This window comes from Crotalus tigris, unplaced genomic scaffold (genome assembly GCF_016545835.1).
Source record: "Crotalus tigris isolate CLP2741 ecotype Arizona unplaced genomic scaffold, ASM1654583v1 scf7180000018081.1164505, whole genome shotgun sequence".
Classification (NCBI taxonomy): Eukaryota; Metazoa; Chordata; class Lepidosauria; order Squamata; family Viperidae; genus Crotalus; species Crotalus tigris.
In genome coordinates, this window is record NW_024096813.1 from 588,391 (window position 1) to 607,545 (window position 19,155).

At 34.9% G+C, this 19,155-nt stretch overlaps 1 protein-coding gene across 2 annotated transcripts in view; it reads left to right on the forward strand.

Annotated features, from left to right (window-relative positions):
• Positions 1-19,155, forward strand: part of PRKCE (protein kinase C epsilon) — a 290,277-nt gene that overhangs the window by 217,298 nt on the left and 53,824 nt on the right. For both annotated transcript variants that reach the window (XM_039347470.1, XM_039347471.1), the window contains 4 exons: positions 2,738-2,880; positions 5,761-5,857; positions 7,107-7,318; positions 12,030-12,203. In XM_039347470.1, the coding sequence (XP_039203404.1) occupies positions 2,738-2,880; positions 5,761-5,857; positions 7,107-7,318; positions 12,030-12,203 (626 nt within the window). The remainder of the gene's footprint in view (positions 1-2,737; positions 2,881-5,760; positions 5,858-7,106; positions 7,319-12,029; positions 12,204-19,155) is intronic.

Below are 19,155 nucleotides of genomic sequence, written 5' to 3' on the forward strand. Positions count from 1 at the left end.
TCAGCATGAAAACGTGAACTATATGCATTCTTCTAAAATATACATTTTTGTATGGAACTTTGCATGCATTTGAAAACTAGAAAATAAAAGCAATAAATAACTTTCTTTGAAAACCTGTCCAAACATCTCTGCCAGTATTAGAATTTATGCTAGAGTACAGAGAAATGCTATAAACTTTGACTCCAATGTAAAATTTTTAGTGGTCAAGGTCATGGCATTCTCTATTTTGCCATTTCATTTTCATAATGGGTGTTATATATTTGCATTGATACTCTGTTATATCTGCCAAAGCACACGTAAGGGAAAAAGTTTACTACTTCAGATATTCCCTTTACTTATTTCTTTCTCACTGCAAACAGCACAGAAAGAATCTCAAATATTTCAAAGAGAAAGACCAGGGGAAATAGGCATGTTCAACCACTGCTATCATCTTTCATACTGGCCTTTTCGAATCTGGGTGGGAGATATTTCTACTTTTCCTTAGTAACCTGAGTGTTTTAATAAAATGCAATATTGGGCCATGTTAGGTTTCACAGTAAGCTTTGGTCTCTTTTTCTCAATAAAGACTTAGAAAAAACAGAGATCAATCATGTGAGAATTTTGATTTCTGAATAACTGAAGGGGCATTCTAGAAGGATGCTGTTTTGGAAACTCAATGACCTTTTTCTTTGGGTAAAAGGGCAAACAGAAATCTCAGCTTTTTAATATTCTTTCGTTCTGTGGCATTGCTCCAGTCATAATGAGAACAAAACAGGAAAGAATAGGATTGTAAGATGGACATAAAGATACTCAAATTATTTTTTTTCCACCGGATTTGTAGCAATCTGTGCATCAATTTGGTACAGAGAAATTTTCTCCCACAAATTTCCTTACCTTTTTATTTCATTTCTGCAAAATCTGCATATGTTATCTCAATTTCCTCCTCAAGAAAGCACTTGAACAAGTGCAATGACAGTGATCCCCCCCCCCAAAAAAGAGGTTGGATGTTAAATAATCTCTTCCCATTTATTAGCTGCTTCTACTTGTACATTTGAAATCAATATATTTATGTGAAGCATATTATTTCTTTTTTTGTCTTAATTTAAGGGTTGTTTGCAGCTTCTTCTGCAAACAGGCAGGATGATGTGGGAAATGCTTGTGTTCCTATGACCATGGTAACAGCTATAACTGGTGGAGTTGCTGCCAGTTATCCCTATTTATTGAAAGCCAGTTAGCTATATGCACAGCCCCGCTTGTCAGTTATTTTCCACTCAGGGAGTAAAGGTTTTTGGTTAGATGGCAAAGAGAACAAGTGAATCTCGACAGAGGAAACACAGAGATAATGTAAGGGGAATTAAACTAAGCCAAATAAAGAAATGAAAGCTGAAACATAGTTTCAGAGAGCTGTTGTGGCACAGAAATAACAAGAAGACTACTATGGGGTGATTAGAGGATGAGAGGGTTATAGGGATGTGCAAAGGGAGACCTCTAGCAAGCAGGAAATGGAGTTCAGAGGTAGCTGTGATATAGAGATGGAGGGAAAATAAAATAAGGGGAATTTGAAAGAAGGGACTTCAGGGAGATCTTGGAGGAGTGACTGAGATATGATGATCAAAGTGGTAAGCTGAAATGAAAACATGCTGTGTCCAAAAGAGGATAAGATAAAAGCCCAGAGAACGGGATGAACTTATAGATAAGTGAAGACTTCTGTGAATGAAGGTAGAGAATCAGGAATATGCACCAAAGTTACTAGAACTGGCTTTTAAAAAAAATGGCAACAAAATATTGTTCTGTTTAACAATATTAAAACTCTTTGAGTTATCAAAAATGTTGAAGTGTCCTCATATTGATTTTAGCTATATATAATTCACTCTACAATCTTACAAAATCTTGCTTGTTTTGCTTTCTTCTTTTCCTTGTTCATTGCATTTGTCTCCCATATTTCCTTCAGGAACTCAAGCAGGTTCAAGTAGTTCCCTCCTCACAAAAGTCCTAGGTTCGACTGAAGAGTCAGCTTGTGAATTTCATGACAATGTGACCTGGATCTTCATGATCCTTCTTATTTCTGTACCACAATGGATGTGTTGATTTATTTTCCAGAAAGACTACTATTGAACCTTTGTAGCCAAACATTTGAAGGAGAGACAGGAACAAGTCCCTAGAGTGTATTTATTTGACTGCTGTTGTACAAAAGATTGCAATGAGAACAGGGCCAGATTAAAGAACTTTTTCAATCAGACTCCATGCTTAATTTCTGTTCCCCCCCCCCCCAGCAGTGTTCTGTTTTTCTAAGCAACCATAATGTCATGCAAGGTCAAAATTTCCCAAGTTTCTTTACCATTTTTGGTGAGTTAGGAAATTTGTTTTGTAAGGAACAATTATTGAGCTTATTTTCTATATTGGGGGGGGGGTTGTAAATGGCCCCAAAATTGTACTGATGAATTGGATTGGATCCTACCCAAATTCAGCAGTAATCTGAAGGGCCCTGTAAGACCCAAAATGAGGAGAGTATTGTTCATCCCTGAGTTACTCTTTAGTTTGATCCTGCAAGCCAGTTCTTTATAGAATAAAACATATCTGAATTGTCACAAATCTGTTTAGTCTATTTTCACTTAAACCAGATTCTCGCTACAGGGACTATAAAGAGGATTTCATAAATAATAAAGATAAATAACAGATAGTAATATATCAGGACAGCTTAATCTTATTTAACCTGGATCTCTCTTGCCCTCTCCCCTTCTGTTGGTTTAAATTACAGTTTGCAAGATGAATGTACATAGACGCTGTGAAACAAACGTAGCACCCAACTGTGGAGTAGATGCCAGAGGGATAGCTAAAGTACTTGCGGATCTCGGCGTTACTCCAGATAAGATCACTAATAGCGGACAAAGGAGGAAGAAGGTAACCAAGGAAACAGTTTAAAATATGAACTAATAATGGCTCTGCACTGTGAAGCATGGAGACATCTTGTGTCCTTTTATTTTAGTTTGAATTTCAGAGCATAACTATATATTCTGGTTGATTTAAGGATCCTCAAGGACTGTATTGGTCAATTCTTAAACAAAATGACCTGATATTGACCTTCACAAACCAATGGGCAGATTGGACTTCAGCTGTCTATCAGATTTCACAACAACGAATTGCTGAAAAGACTTCAGCAATTTAAAATATACATTTAGAATACATTTTTAGAGAGAAATTTGTAAGTTAATGTAAAAGCATGACAGTACAATGCTTCTGTGTTATCTGGATAAAACGTGTAAAAGTAGCAATGACCTGGAAATATTTCATCCATCCCAATTATGTGTTTCTGGTGCCACTGAAAATGTTGGCCTACTCCCTTTCTTTACAAAATAGCAGCCAGTAATGTGGAGTGGTAACAGATAATGCTGTCATAAGTCAAGGTAAGTATTTAAAATAACCTTCTTTAATTTGGTGATATCTAAATTATAGAGCTGTAATCCATCTATAATGTATCTAGATGATAAAAAATTGGACAGGGGTGTTTTAATCATTGCTGAATTCCTGATTTGCAGATGACTTTTGCTACAACAAACCTGCATCACGTATAATGTACTATAGTATACTGTATTTTTTTCTGGCTTTAAATAATTATGACAGAAAGAAATTAGATTTAGACTGTTGCATTTTGAACAAATTCTAAGTTTTTCTTGACATACCGTAGTAACTGTATCAAGTTACCTCTGAATAAGGCTTGACATTGAATTTGAAGTCCATGAATTTGCATTTCACCTAGAGTTTCTGTACACAAGCACCATCAATCAGGGTACATAACCTGTTTCAATCTGAAGCCACTTTAACCCTTTGACTGGCATGTTGTAGGTTAACACAAATAAGTTTAGTTATTTTAATTAAAGAAAATGAATATGATTACCGTCCACACATTTATTCTTCCCTTCTGTTAAATTACATGGCCCAAGTAAATACCCGATGTCCTGCTTTAGAACAACAATACCAGATTAATTCTTTGAAGAGACTGAAAACTAAAGGATACCCTGAAAATATATGTGACATCAGACAAAAAGCCCTTTATTCCCGATTAAAAATCTTAAGGGTAGGTGTTTGCAGCACAACAGGAATGGGAGGGTACAGTTCTGTTCTCTTGCTAGCTGTGAACAATTTTCCTCACAGAAGTAATCCAATAGAAATGAATTTATGGTTATCATAAATCAGATCATAAAGGATCTGAGTTTTGGGTGAGAAAGTCTCTACATACTGGAAGGAAAGATATAAATTTCCAGTTCCCCAATTTCTCCTGTCTTCCATCTCTGTAATTAATTAAATTATAATCAAAACCTGAAGCTGCATCATGCATATGAAACATATGAAGGGACAATTATTAACAATTTGTCCCTTAGACTCATTTAACCTTAGTAGCAGTGAAGTCACAGATGGTTGCATTCTTTTATCAATTGTTAGAAAGAACATTTCTTGTCAGGAAGCCACATAAACATCATAGCCACTGCTTTGAAGTCCCTTTCTGAGAACACACATGAATGTAAATACTCTTAAATGTAAATATTCTTATCTAGTTGAAAAACTCTCTGCCCTCCATGCTATTACAATGATGTCAGATGGAAACACAGCAAAATAACATTCTTCTGAAACAATTCAGTAGATATTTGCAAAACTGATCCTTCCACACAAATACAAATCAGTTGGAAAGCATAACATACATACAGCTAATATATTAGTTGTACCAAGAGATATATGTTCAATACAATCTGTGTACACCAATATGTAAATCCTATTATGGATAGTATGGCTTTCTCCCAGCTAGGTGTCTAAAGGATTGAAAACATTGCTTTTTGCAGTTGCTTCATTGACTTTAATAGTGAAGGAGAAATAGCATGCATGTGCTGCTTTTTCACTTAATATTGTCATATATATATTTATTTAATGAACTTAATATTAGCAAGCATGGATCAACTCACAGTCACTTCTAACATAAAGCAGATATACAAATAAAATGGTGGATCAAAGAACAGTATAGAACAATAAAAACAGAAAAATAATAACACTAGGTGGTGCCAACCAGTCATAGCAACACAATATCAAAATTGAAAAGTCTTAAGGAAGAGTTCTCTTTAGCCTTGCAGAATGACATCATGACTGGTGCTAACCAGTCCTCCAAGGGAAGCTGTACCACAAAGCAAGGGGGAGGGGCTGACACAGAAAAATATATTTATTGATAATAAATTCTCACATCTTTTTTATATGGAACACTGAGCATTTCCAAGAGAGGCTCTGCACAAAAAACAGCACAGATTTCTTAATGGTTATCATAGTCTTGAAATTGCTGTTGGGTACTTTGGGCTCAGTGATGATTTCTGATCAAGCTATATATGTTTAAATCTTAGCATGAAATTGTATCTTCCTTTTGGCTCATGTGCCTACAAAAATTATTAAATCAGCATCCTTATGCTTTGGTGAACATAATCTATCTAAAACCCACTCAGATTTTAGTCTTGCACAGTTTCATATGTCATCAATATTTTGTTAGAAGTATATCTATTGCTTCCATCAAGATTTTATTAAAATCCTATTTCAAAAGTTAACATTTTTAAAGAGGTTTAAAAGTTGAATACCTTTTAAAGATGAACTCCAAATTTAAACTTTGATTAAAGATAAAATGTATTTTCAATTGCCTTTCTCCAGTGCAGAAAAGCATTGTTATGTGAAGTTACATCTTTATTGTCTCATAAATGCCATGTCAGAAGAGCACATGATTAAGTATCTTTTTTGTTGGATTATTCTTAGCTTGTTCCAGGTGCAGAATCTCAACCGCCAGTTCCTGGATCCTCACCAGGAGAAGATGACAGATCAAAGTCAGCACCAACTTCCCCATGTGATCAAGGTTCATGAACATATTTTTTTGCTAATAAATAAATTGCATTTACCTTAACAGTTTGACTAAACTAAGTCATTTAAAAATGCAGCTCCACCAGTTCTAATTTAAAGAACACTCAACCTTTAAACAATATCATAATCTGAATCAGTCAGCCTTCAGATAGTCACTCGTGCCCTTGACACTTCACAGTGTGATTGTTGCAGTGCAGTCTACATGGGGCTCCCTTGAAGACACCCCCCTTCCCTGAAAGCTTCAATTGGTCCAGAATTAGCAGTGATTGCTTTGTCTCAGCACACTAATGTGACATCTCTGCTTCTTCAGCTATACCGATTGCCATTGTGCTTCCGGGTGTAATTCAAGGTCCTGGTTATCACCTGTGAAACCCTACCTGGCACAGGGTCTACCTATTTGCAGGACTGCCTATCTTCTGTGATTGCTGCCTGCCCAATATGATTTGGCAGAGTGGGCCTATTTCAGATCCCTTCAATTAAGCAGTGTCATATTTTGGGATACAGGAAGCATATTTTTCTTGTAGCAGTGCCTGGTATGATGTCCCCTTAAGCATTGTATACCTCCCATGCTGATAGCATTCCAAAAAGCCTTAAAATCTTGTCTGACCCAACATTGTAACTATTTTTTAAAAAATCCCAATGATTAAACCATTAATAATTAATAATCTCAAACAAGAAAAACCAAAGTTTGGCAGTGTCTTTTGTGTGTCCACAATGAATGGAGTTAAGAGACAAATAGTTGTCACTCGATTATTTCTTCTTTTTTATGATGCATTTAGAGCTTTTTATTTGTATTTAAATTTCAAAATGGCAAAAAATTATACCACTAGTTATCAATATTAATACTTAGAAGACATTTTGGAGGTATAGATAGCCCTGGAGCCTCAGTTTATCATTGCTGCCTAAAAATGACAAAACAACCCAATTCTATGTCACATCCCAAGTCTCCAGTGTGCAGTGTCAGGGAATCTTTCAAGGGTTCAGAATCTCCCAAAGGAATCCTGGAGCAGAGCCAAAATCTGATAGGCTGCTCTCTACTTGAGGCATACGTTTCCCCATAAACCTAGACCAGTTTAAATTCAGTCAAGAAAGTATGCATAAAATTGGGATGGACCATAATCTCTCATTGTTTGTGACTCAAAAAGCATCTGATATAATTCATCTGTCTCTAAAATTAATATAAAATCCTGCAGAGGTTTTTGTAAAATATCTTGCCTGTCAGTACTTTTTTTGTCTTCACACAGAAATCAAAGAGCTTGAAAATAACATTAGGAAAGCATTATCATTTGACAATCGGGGAGAAGAACACAGGGGAGCAGCAACCAGCTCAACTGACAACCAACTTAACACACCTGGGGAGAATGGGGAAAATGGAGAAGTCAAAGCTCAGACAAAGCGAATGGGCCTTGAGGAATTTAACTTCATTAAAGTATTAGGAAAAGGCAGCTTTGGAAAGGTGAGCACCCTACAATTGCTACTTGGTTCTTCTTGGTCACATGCCTCATCATGACTCCTAAGTTTAAAATATTACAGGCTTCTCAGGTAGACTAGATAGATAACATGATCAGATGAACGAATTTTACTTTATTGTAAGGAAACATTAACAGAATATTGCAAGTCTGAAAGTAGAGAACTCCTGCCCATTCTCCTTTACAGCTTGAGAAGCTTGGGAGGGTCCCTTCTGAGCCTCTTTCTTCATCTATTATCCAGCTGCAGGCTATGGGGTCCCCTATCTGACTGTTCCTTAGGCACCATCTCTTCATCCTCTCTAAATCTTTCTCATGTACCATTATAATTACTGTCCATATACAAATACATTCTTTGTCACATGAAATTAAGGTCAGGATGTGCAACTTCTGTTTTGCCAAAAACAGCCTTGGAATGGCATATGTCTTTGAACATGATCCAGAAGTTGCAAATAGAATAGAATAGAATAGAATAGAATAGAATAGAATAGAATAGAATAGAATAGAATAGAATAGAATAGAATAGAATAGAATAGGAAGGGACTTTGGAGGTCTTCTAGTCCAGCCCCCTGCTCAAGCAGGAGAACCTACACTATCTCAGACAAGTGACTCTCTAGTCTCTTCTTAAAAATCTCCAGTGATGGAGTGCCCACGATTTCTTGAAGCAAGCTGTTCCACTGATTAATTGTCCTCACTGTCAGGAAGATTCTCCTTAATTCCAGGTTGCTTCTCTCTTTGATCAGTTTCCAACCATTGTTTCTTGTCCTTCCCTCTGGTGCTCTGGTGAATAACATGATTCCCTCTTCTTTGTGGCAGCCCCTCAAATATCGGAATACTACTATCATGTCTCTGCTATTTTTTCTTTTCTTAAGACTAGCCAAACCCAAGCCCCAGAGCCGTTCTTCATATGTCCAGGCCTTTGTTCATCTTAGTTGCTCTTCTCTGATTTTTTTTTCCAAACTCTCAACATCTTTTTTGTGATATGGTGACCAAAATTGGCTACAGTATTCCAGGTGTGGTCTTAATAGGGTTTTATAAAGTGATACTAATACTTTGCGTGATTTTGATTCTATGCCTCTGTTTATACTACACAGGACTGTATTACTGTGCCTTGTTAATACTTATCTATATAGAATAATATTAATATCAATCTATTAGTTGGTATTAGACTTCTGGGGCCAGTTCAAAGTGCTTTTATTTCCTTCAAAATATGTAGCTCAGTAAATAGGATTTATCAGGCATCACATTATCAGTATTAGATTGTCTTGTCCAGTTTGTTCACTTATAGAAGGGCTGTTAAAAATCACCCCCCATACATTCCCCATTAAATAAGGATAAAACACCATCTTCTTTGTGGTGGCCCCCATCCTTCAGACCTTCTGCTCCCAGAAGTACACGAGGCCCAACTGCTGACATTCTAAAACCAATTAAATCCATTTTATTTCATGAGTCTTTGGCAGCTCATTCATTGTTATCAGTCATCGGTCTTAATTTATGTTTTGATTTTATTCCTATATTATTTTTCCTTGTTTCTTGCTTGTACATTGCCCAAAATCTCTAGGGATTTAAATGTAAATACTTTTTAAAAATAGAACAGAAAGGAATCCAATAGAATGACAAGAAAAGCTAAATGCATGCCTGAAATATTATAGGAAATTCATAGCACTCTATACCCAGCCTACATTGATGATATTTGTTTCCATGATTTGGGGATCTGGAAGTAGTTGGGGGAGTCATTTGTAAAGTCATGTGATCGTTCTCAACAGGAGACCAATCTCTGCCATTGTATAAATCTTACAAATAAATTACAATTTGACATTGGTTTCTCCAGTTGTTTATGACACTATTTGTTAAATTTTTCTATCCTATCTACTCAGTACAAATATACTTTGTGCATTGATTTTAGAAACTTGGTTGCACAGACAAACTTGATGATCCATTAAGTGGTTTCAGTTCTAAGCTGGTAGGTACAATGGATTGTTGTCAGATCATCCTGACTTCAGTCTCCTTCAGATGCTGCTGCCTTGTGAGCTAGTTTGAATCAATAGATAACGTAGGCATGATGCCTTCTAGGAATTTCTGACCTTAGATAAAATCATAAGCCAATATAACTTCAGGAGAGTAATTTGACAAAACCTGATGTTGGAGATGTAGTTGCAGAAGATCAAGATCTTCATTCTGTTCAGTTGCTATCTTTGTACACATTACAATTTATCATATTGTATTGTTTTACTTGTTCTTATAAAAGAATATGTTGCCATCTATGTACAGAAAAGAACTATAGCAGGAATCTATATCTGTGAATTTCCTCAAATCCTGTGGTAGAAATGTTTCTCATTTCAAAGTTTGATTTTTTTTTAAATGTCAGCATTATACTGTGAGTTGAATACATATCTACTTATTGAAGTGCTAAATTATGTTTGTCAATGAGCCAAACTGCAGAAAGTGTTCTGTCAGGTGACTGACATTTCTTCTCTGTGTAGATGATTCCTATTTTGTTTTTTCTGATCTTGCAATTCAAATTTTTGCTTATTTTTTCAACTTACCAGCCATGTAAATATAACATGGCATGAGATATTAGACTGTATTTGTTCTAGCTCCAATCACTACACCCTATAAAGCAGTTACAGAATAGTGAAAAAAAGTAATGACAAATCTCACTTTTTATAATTATAGAACCATTGTAGGTTTCTTCAGCTCTATGCAAGATAATCAGGGATACCTACAATTCTAAATGTGAAGAGATATGAGCCAAACATTTTCATTGGGACCAATATACTGTATTTACTCAAGAAGACCTGTGCGATTTTAAAAAGAGATCTCACTTTGCCATGATTCCCTCACTTGTGTGAGGGTACATTCTTTGAATGTTTTCCGGGTTCACTTCCTTTATATGTTTCTATCTGCAACTGCTGATTAGGAAGTATGTTATTTCTAGTCAAACTAGAAACCAGATGATTGGAGAAAGCTGCTTGTTCTAGTACTGTACTGCAAACATTGATGTATCTGGACAATGCTGCATCCATGTTCTTTAGGGTAGCTGCTGCAGCTCAACGTCTTCCTCATTATCATTCCTACTGCTGTTGAGTACTGGCAATAAGTTTCATACTACAGTGTCTGTTCATGTCACCAACTATCATGCCTGAGTGAATAGGCAAGTTGCTATGGTAAAGAGGAATCACTTGGCTGTAGGCTGTCCCAACCCATAGTGTATAATTTTGGTAAGTGTATAATTTTGCTAAGCCTTGATCTTGGCTCTCATCTGCAGCAAAATCTAGGTCCATATTGAATGTAGATTGGTTTTGATGACATTGTCATCTGTATTGTGAAGTATAAATGTAAAGGCTAATTTATAAGCTTTTCAATGTCTTTGATGATCTCATTTGTTATTAAATACTAATATGGTTAACGGAACATAATTAAAGAACACTATTTACTACATGTCCAATAACTTTATTTGCAATTGTTTTGTGTTGATGTGATCTATGGGACTTAGATCAACTAATGGTCTATTTATGAAGTCATCACACAATGACTTTGCAGAACTCTATAGTGGTCTACTCAGTTTATACCTAGCTAATACCTAGTTTGATTATTCCAGTTATAATTGCATTCATAGACTGAAATTGTGTGGTGCAAGGAATATGCAAACTATTTGACTGAAACTTACTAAGGAGGAAATTCACATCACACCCTATCCATTCCAGAGTCAGTTCATGAACAAGTGGATAAGGATCATGCAGTCAGAAGCAGAAAGACTTGGTATAGTAATGGAAACTATACCAAGGAAATGAAATGAATGTTGAACCACGTTGGCAAAGGGGCCAAAGTTTATGGCTACTGTATGTAAGACGTGATAAAGCAGGCTTGCTATCTGGTTTACTTGCAAATCTTATAAGCCTCATGTGCCTTGGTTTACTTGGAGAGACCTCTAATGGAACTGAAACCAGAAATTTATCAGTCAGGTTCAAAGCAGAATCATTGTGTTTATCCTTGGTTTTCTAATCAGTGCCAGAGATCCTGGATTACAAATACTTATATGTGTATCCCTGTATCATTTTCCTGCTGGCTTATAAGTGCCTTCTAAAGATAAAAATATGTTCTTTTTTGTAATATTCCTTTACAATTGCTCAAAATTAGGTTTGTAGGAGTACTCCATTTACTTATTTAAGAATAATGCATTATTAACAATAGAAACCCCCTACTCTGAGTGTGTGAATGTGCATATTGCTATTGATTACAAATATACTCTCATCTATAGGAGCTGTCCAGAAGTTGTTTGAACATGTGCAAAAATTTCTTCATGGTTCATCATTCACAAGAATTTCTTCATGTTAAATTATAAAGGTACCCTGACAATAAATGGGTCTACTTGTTCACATGGATACTAAACTCTATGACGAGTACTGAATTTGGTTCTATATCTTTCATGAAAAGCTGATTTCTCAGTTGGAGCTGATACTGCTTACTTTTTTATATTGGGCTCACAGCTCTAAGTCAAACTACATCTTGAATTGTTAAGTGATACTGTATGTACAAATTTGTGTGCAGTTGAGCAGATAGATATTGATCATAGGACCTTTGTAAAATATTTTGCTTCAAGGTTGCTTGCGATTGTTTATTTTCCCCCAGTTGTTATTGGTGTAACTTTTGAAAAGTGTGAAATGTATTTTATAAATGGGACATTGTCCTTGATTCTAGGTCATGCTGGCGGAACTCAAAGGTAAAGATGAAGTATATGCTGTGAAAGTCTTAAAGAAAGATGTCATTCTTCAAGATGATGATGTGGACTGTACAATGACAGAAAAGCGGATTCTGGCATTAGCACGAAAGCATCCTTATTTAACACAGCTCTACTGCTGCTTCCAGACCAAGGTAAGCTATCTAGATATATCCCATACCTAACTACAGATGTGGTCAAGGTGTTTGAAGTCTCCTGTGAGCTGAATGATACTCACCACCTGGATGGTCATACAATTAATAATTTAATTATGCCTTAACATTTACGATTGTCAAAACATGTTAGTAGGAGAGGAATTAGACATCTGGAAAGATAAGTTATGAAATGCAAATATTTTAACAGGTATTTTTGAAATATATAATTAAGTGCAAAGTTGCATTCTCATTTTTAAAATTACATAAGCAGAGAACTGAAATGGAACAGAATCATGGATTTTATGTATCTTGCATGAAGCTTGAGAGTCTGTCTCACATTTTACGATGATATAGATTGGTGGAAGACTAATTCATCCATTCCCAGGGAGGGGTTGATTCTTAAGATTCTCCCAAAATTGTGTTTTGCTGAAGGTTGCTTTCATTTGCCTATTTTGTGAAATTTTAAGTAGAAATTCCTTTCTTTGTTGGGATTTTCTGCACTTAGATATTGAAAACTTATTTTTTAAACCATATTTAGAAAGTTATTTCAATGATTCCACCTAATTCTGTACTGTAAACTCCTTTACAAATGAATTTAATAGATTTTAATATAAAAATAAGTGTATTGTTCCTGAAATGCCAGAAGGCGGCACTAAAGATACAAAAAAAAAATACAAAAAAGAGAATTCTTCCAGTTCTGTTTCTCCTTTTGAAATTGTTACATAACTTCATAGAAATATTGATAAGTATGGCATTCTAAGCAAATTAAATTTCTAAACTTTCAGAATAAACAAAGTTTGTGATTTTTATGATATGGGCTGGCAAAATGTCACTTTAGAGCCCTGGTTCAATAGAAACGTAAGCATTCCAACCTGATTTATCTTAGGTGTAAATTTGAGTGTTCTGCTTTTAGGAAATTTCAGGTGCCATGGGTCTCGAGAGCAAATAGATATAGTCTAATATTAAAGATCTGAAAACTCTTATATTTGAAAAAAATGTGATACTGTTAAACCTGGCTGAGGTCATGCCTTTATTTAAAAAATATTTAAATACTGAGATGACCACAAAAGAATGGTCTCCACCAAATTTCATGTTTTCATGACTGGATATGTGTTTTGATGAAAATGGCTTTAAAAAAATCAAACTTGTTGCCATAATATTTATTGTTATATTTTAGTCGTGCTTGGGTAGAGTAGAGGGGGACCATGAATTTCCCACTATCATTTTAGGGCTGGGCAAATTCAGGGAAAAAGTATTAAGAGGTTTGATGAGGATGTAGAGATATAAATGTAAATTTACACATTTCATTTTTAAAAATCTATTAGAATAGATTTTTAAAAGCTTCCAGATTAAAATAATGTTAGTAATATAAAAAGTTAAATTGACTTTTTTTATTATTCTCAAGTCTCAAAGCCTGGGGAAATGATAATAGCTGCAATTTGTGGATTTCTGTTGTGTTTTTCATTTTAGATTGCCTTCTAAATGTTTTGGTGTGAAATGCTTTTTTTGAACTGCAGGCAAAAGAATATCACAGAACTTGTATGGAATTGAGTGCTGTGCCGAGCATAATGAAATTTCTGTTATTAAACTTATGTAGAAAGAATTCCTTAATCAGAATGTTTGAAATTTGCCTTTCAGATTTTTAAATCTACGTATCTCATTTATAGTAGATGCAATAATATTCCTCAGAAAAGCATAACACTTAGTAGTTTATATAGCTGTATCAGTCTTTCTAGTGATTCACATATACTGTATGAAGTACAGTCTTGTAAGCAGATCAATATTCTGCAACATCTACTGTTTTGAGATATTGTGATTTGGCTGTCTAGTAAAAAAAATATTGGTGTCCTATTTGAATTGGAAACTTTCCAAATCACAGTCCAAACTACTACAGTATAGTACATAATTAAAACCAGGGATAGACTAGGTTTAGAATCAAGAGGCCATAGGTGTCTTTGAGTGCGAAGGTCTCAGGCTGATAATGCTAAGCAGGTGGAGACTTGCTACTTTTTTTTTAACTCAAAGATGGAATTGTCTTTATTCCCTTATATTTTTAATAACATTTCATATGCATTTGTTTAACAACATTAATCCAGTTGCAGGTTCCAGACTGTAAGATGTTCTTTTTTTCTGTTCAAAATTATAGAGAATTTTGCTAATTTCAGCTATGTGATTAGAAGGCAGTCCCAGAAGTGTGAGCTGGACTAGGAACCTTAAGATGTCCACCAGGCAATAACAGTAGCTAATAAAAATACTGGTCTAGCAGCCAAAAATGGCAGATTGAAGACAGCTCCACAAAAAGCTGTTGTTGTCTCTGGTAACCTTTAATGGACTTTTGCTGACATTGGGACTGAAATGACAAGGCTTTAAAGATTTGTTTATAACGTCAGGATATGGGAAGAAGAGATCATTTGTTGTATTTTAGGAGAAATTACTGAAATTGTTTATATGTTGTGATGAAGGAGAAAGTCATTTTTTTTATTTTTTATTTTCCTTTACTATATTTTTTATTTTTCTTCCTTTTCTTTTCTCTTTTCTGTACCTTCAATGTTTCTTTTTATTCTTTTTTTAAAGTTTGTATTAGTTTTTATTGTTGTAATTTTAATTTTTAATAAAATTATTCATAATAATAAAAATAGGGGTCAATACCAACATTGGTATTTGGCATTCGGCATTCTAGGCAAAAGCCAGAGTCCAAAATTTCAAGGATTAGTGCTGAAGCTTAGTGTTTAATTAAACACTCTTTAATTAAAACAAACTGTTAGTGTTACTTAGTTTGGTTATTGAAATGTCTGCAAGAAAACAACCAACTCAGAGAGCACGAAGAACCCCTCTTAAAACAAACAAAAACAATGGTTTGTCAAAACATTTTTGGTTGGCTTCTGCCAGGTAGCTTCCAGCTATCATTTTTATGTATCCACAGTGCTCTTAGTCCTTTTATTGTATTGTGGGTGGAATAACAAAAGTGGCATTGAATGTATGTTAAAATTTTTCTCAGTGTCCAAGCTGACTCAACTTCTGGAATTTTGAAAGGAAAGAAAGATGGCAGGATAAATGTTTTTCTGCATCAATAACCATTTGGACACTGAGGGCATATTTGATTTTTTGAGAGCATGCTGTGGGCTCTCCCAAGAAAATGGATACTGCACGGTACTTAGCCCTTCAGCAGTTAGCAGTTAAAAAAACAGAAGATAAACCGAAAAAATTTCATTCTGCCTAGGTTTTTTTTTAAGCACAAGGAGATTAAAGTTCAATCATACCTCGCCTCTGAATTTTTTCTAGCTAGGAGGGCATATTTCTGAACAAACCACAAGGGCATTTTCATTATTTGAAAAACCAGGGGTGGGAAACTATGACCCCTTTATGAGTTGTCGACTTTAACTCCCAGAATGCCTGAGCCAGCTAGAGTTCCCCACCCCTGTCCTAAACCCTCCTATGAAGCCTTCCTGAAGATAAAGATTGTTCTAGCATATAACATTTAGTTCAAGTCAAAGTAATCTAAGAAAAAATTAAATAGGATGGGTGTTTAGTGGGTGCCAAGGGAACTGCTCATAAGCACATTTGAACACCTATTAGGGATTTCATATTTACATTAACTTGTCTGTCTCCTTCCCCAAAAGCTTTGTGACCATCAGAAATTCAGTTACACCATTCATTCTGGAAGAGTGACAAGCTCCACTACTGCCCCACCCGCTAATATTTATTGTATCTTTCAACAGGAATGTTAACATTGGCTTATTTTACGAATAATTTCTTAATGAGCACAGCTCTTGTTCTCAGTCCAATAAGCCAATTTGTCAGGTCAAAACTCTCTATGTCAGGGCAGAGCTTTACAAAATTCTTGATCTTGTGCATCAGGAACAGGAAAAAAGGACAGTTAGTTCACCACAGCAATTTGTACCAAAAGTGTATTTTATTTTATTTATTTATTATTTTATTTTGTCTTTGAGGGTTTTTTTTATTTCAAGTGGTATCAGCAAATATACTTTTGTCATTTTGGCTACCGTTTTACCTCTTTGTGAATGCTCCAGAGATATATTCATCTTGGAGTATTTTGGAAAGAAGGGAAATAAGCTATTCAGCATCATCTAAGACCTCAAACAGAATATTTGGAGAATTTTGTTCAAAATAGCTTTTTTTTTTCATGAAGGTCAGTGAATGTCACAGACTTTCTAACAAAAATGTCTTAGTGAAAGGCAGTGATTAGTCTTTCTCCTAAAATCGTGAAACCTTCAAATAAATAATTTATTGGACATTTTGGAAAAATTTAAAATCCTGGTTTGTAACTAAGAAATTAAAAAATCTACCCAAATGAATTTGGCCACAAAATCCATTCATAGCATTGACCAGAAAAGAGAATATTTTTTGCTCGGATTTGAACTATATGGTCCCTGATGTTCTCTGAGTTTGCTTGTTTTCTTGCAGACATTTCATTACCCAACTAGGTAACATCTTTAGTGCTAGAAGGGACTTGAATTTACTCTCTGTTTATATTCAGTGGCTTGCCTTGTCAGTGTTGATGAGAGAGCTGTTTTCTTCTTGGTAGTTCCTTGATTAGGATGTTAGTTACTGCTTTATTGTTTGTATATGAACAGCATTGGATAATGAAATATCTGCAAGAAAACAACCAAGCTCAGAGAACATCAAAGATTGTACAGAGTCCTATATTTCTTAAATCAAAAAAGTATATATATCATTTGTTTATGAGAGACAGAATAAGTTGTACTCAATTTTTTAAAGAGCAACTTACACCTTGCAAATTGCATTAAAATAACTTATATGGGGGCATATCATATACACAAACTCCATTTTCTAAACATTTTTTCTAATTTACCTAAGCAGAAAAATAGATATTTAATATATAGATTCTTGGGCAATTTACAAATATATAAAACACATCAAGTTGTATACAAAATCTGTACATAGAAAAAGTTCTGACAAAAAATGGGTATTGATTCTTTTCTATGTATCTTTTTTTTAAAGGTGAAGAGAGACAGACAGTGGTAGGATGGTGGGGCCAAAACAATTTCTCAAAAGTGGCAATATTAATAAATTTAGGATAAAATGGATATTATATAGATACCTCATAGCAGTACAAATTAGGTTCATCTCAAATGAGTGTGTTCATCTCATTATGACAAATGGATTAGTTTCTCCTAGGAAAAACGTCTCTGGACTTGCAGTTATATTCAGATCCCATTGACAAACTATGCTATAACAACTTTCCAGTCACCAATCTGTACTGACAGCAGTCCAGGTTTCTCTAGTAATAATGGCCAGAGGGCTAAGATGTGTCATTTGTGATTTAGAGTAAAAATTAGCTTGACTGGCTGGCTGGCCGTATATTTGTCTGGGACTAATCAATGGCTTGTAATCCGTTTTATCCAACCATCTATTGTGTAGGTTGCTAGGCAGCTAAACCTGTTGTGAAGATTTTGTTATATGGATGTAATCCACTTAAAGTGCATTTACATTGTCTGATAATTCTACCATGTGTCATGTAAGACCTTTGTCAAGGCTCTATTTCATGTTCTGTACCACAGTGAGGATCATTTAGGATTGCCAAGTATCTCTATATTATAATGATTTTTTGGGGGTGGGGGTATTTCTATTTAAGCTCACAAATATCCTCCTTTTTAAAAAAAAGAAAATCCCTAAAAAGTTCTAGGGAAATAATTTTAGGATGTGACTCAATAATGACTGATACATGACAATAAAGAGTGGAGAACTTTTGGTTGTGTTCATAACAGAATACTACTGCCACCAGAATTTCTATAATGTTAATATAGAAATACAACTTGTGTTTTTTCTTGGAAGGTGGAATCCATCCTAGAGTGATTCAAATATGCATGGCATTAGTAATAGTACTGGCATCTATGCTACTGGTGAGGTAGGCTGCAAGGCTTTTGTGTCTTTCTGAAGAATAATCACATGATTATTCATATATAACTATATGTAGCTCTGTTTAAGAAACCCAGGTATGTTTCCTGAACTTCATGTCCAGTATAAAAATAATCTCTGTTTTAACAATTCTAGAAATCTTGATTCTTTTAGCTGTATGCATATGAAATGTTAATTTTCTGACTTCTGATACAAATGTTGGTAATTACATTTGCATTTTTGTACAATTTCATATTAATTGCTTACATAGAATAACTTCAAAGATACAGCTTGAACATCTTGTTCAGATAGGTATATAGTTGTGGTGGCGAACCTATGGTATGCATGCCACAGAGCCCTCTCTGTGGGCACGCATAACATCGCCCCAGTCCTAGGCCTTCAGCTGAGTTTTATAAAACTTTTTTGCTTTAGGCCTCTTCTGCCATGTGCAAAAAAAAAAAGGTTCAATCAATCAATCAATTTCAATTTCTCGCAGGAAAAAAAGATCTTGCACAGTTGGAATTGATTGATTGAACTTTTTAGCCCCACCCAGTCTGCCGTTACCACTGCAGCCATGTTCACCCAATGGGCCACACCCACCTGGCATCCGACAATACATAAGTGGGTTTTGGGTTGCAGTTTGGGCACTCAGTCTCTAAAAGGTTCACCATCACTGGTATATACTAACAGGTTATGGGAAATATTAGGAAGTTTGGACCATACAGCTGTGCAAAAAAATCTTAACAAATGAACCAGTTACTCTGACATTGCACTAAGGTAGCAAAGGAACAGAAGGAAAACAGGAGAGATTCTCTTCTGTTGCTGCATTTAAAAAAGCAGTTATAACAATTAGGAAATACTAAGACTTTAAAAAAAATTTTTTTTACATAAAATGGAGTATTGAAATATATATTGCTACCCACTATTACTTTCCTAAATGATTTCTAAAAACATTGTAATAGGTTTTTTATAAATGTTTTATTAATTTTCTATTTTCACAAACAAGTGCTCAATAGACAATGTAACGACTGAGTCCATTAGTGATTCTGTGGTACATATAAGCTTCTTCTAA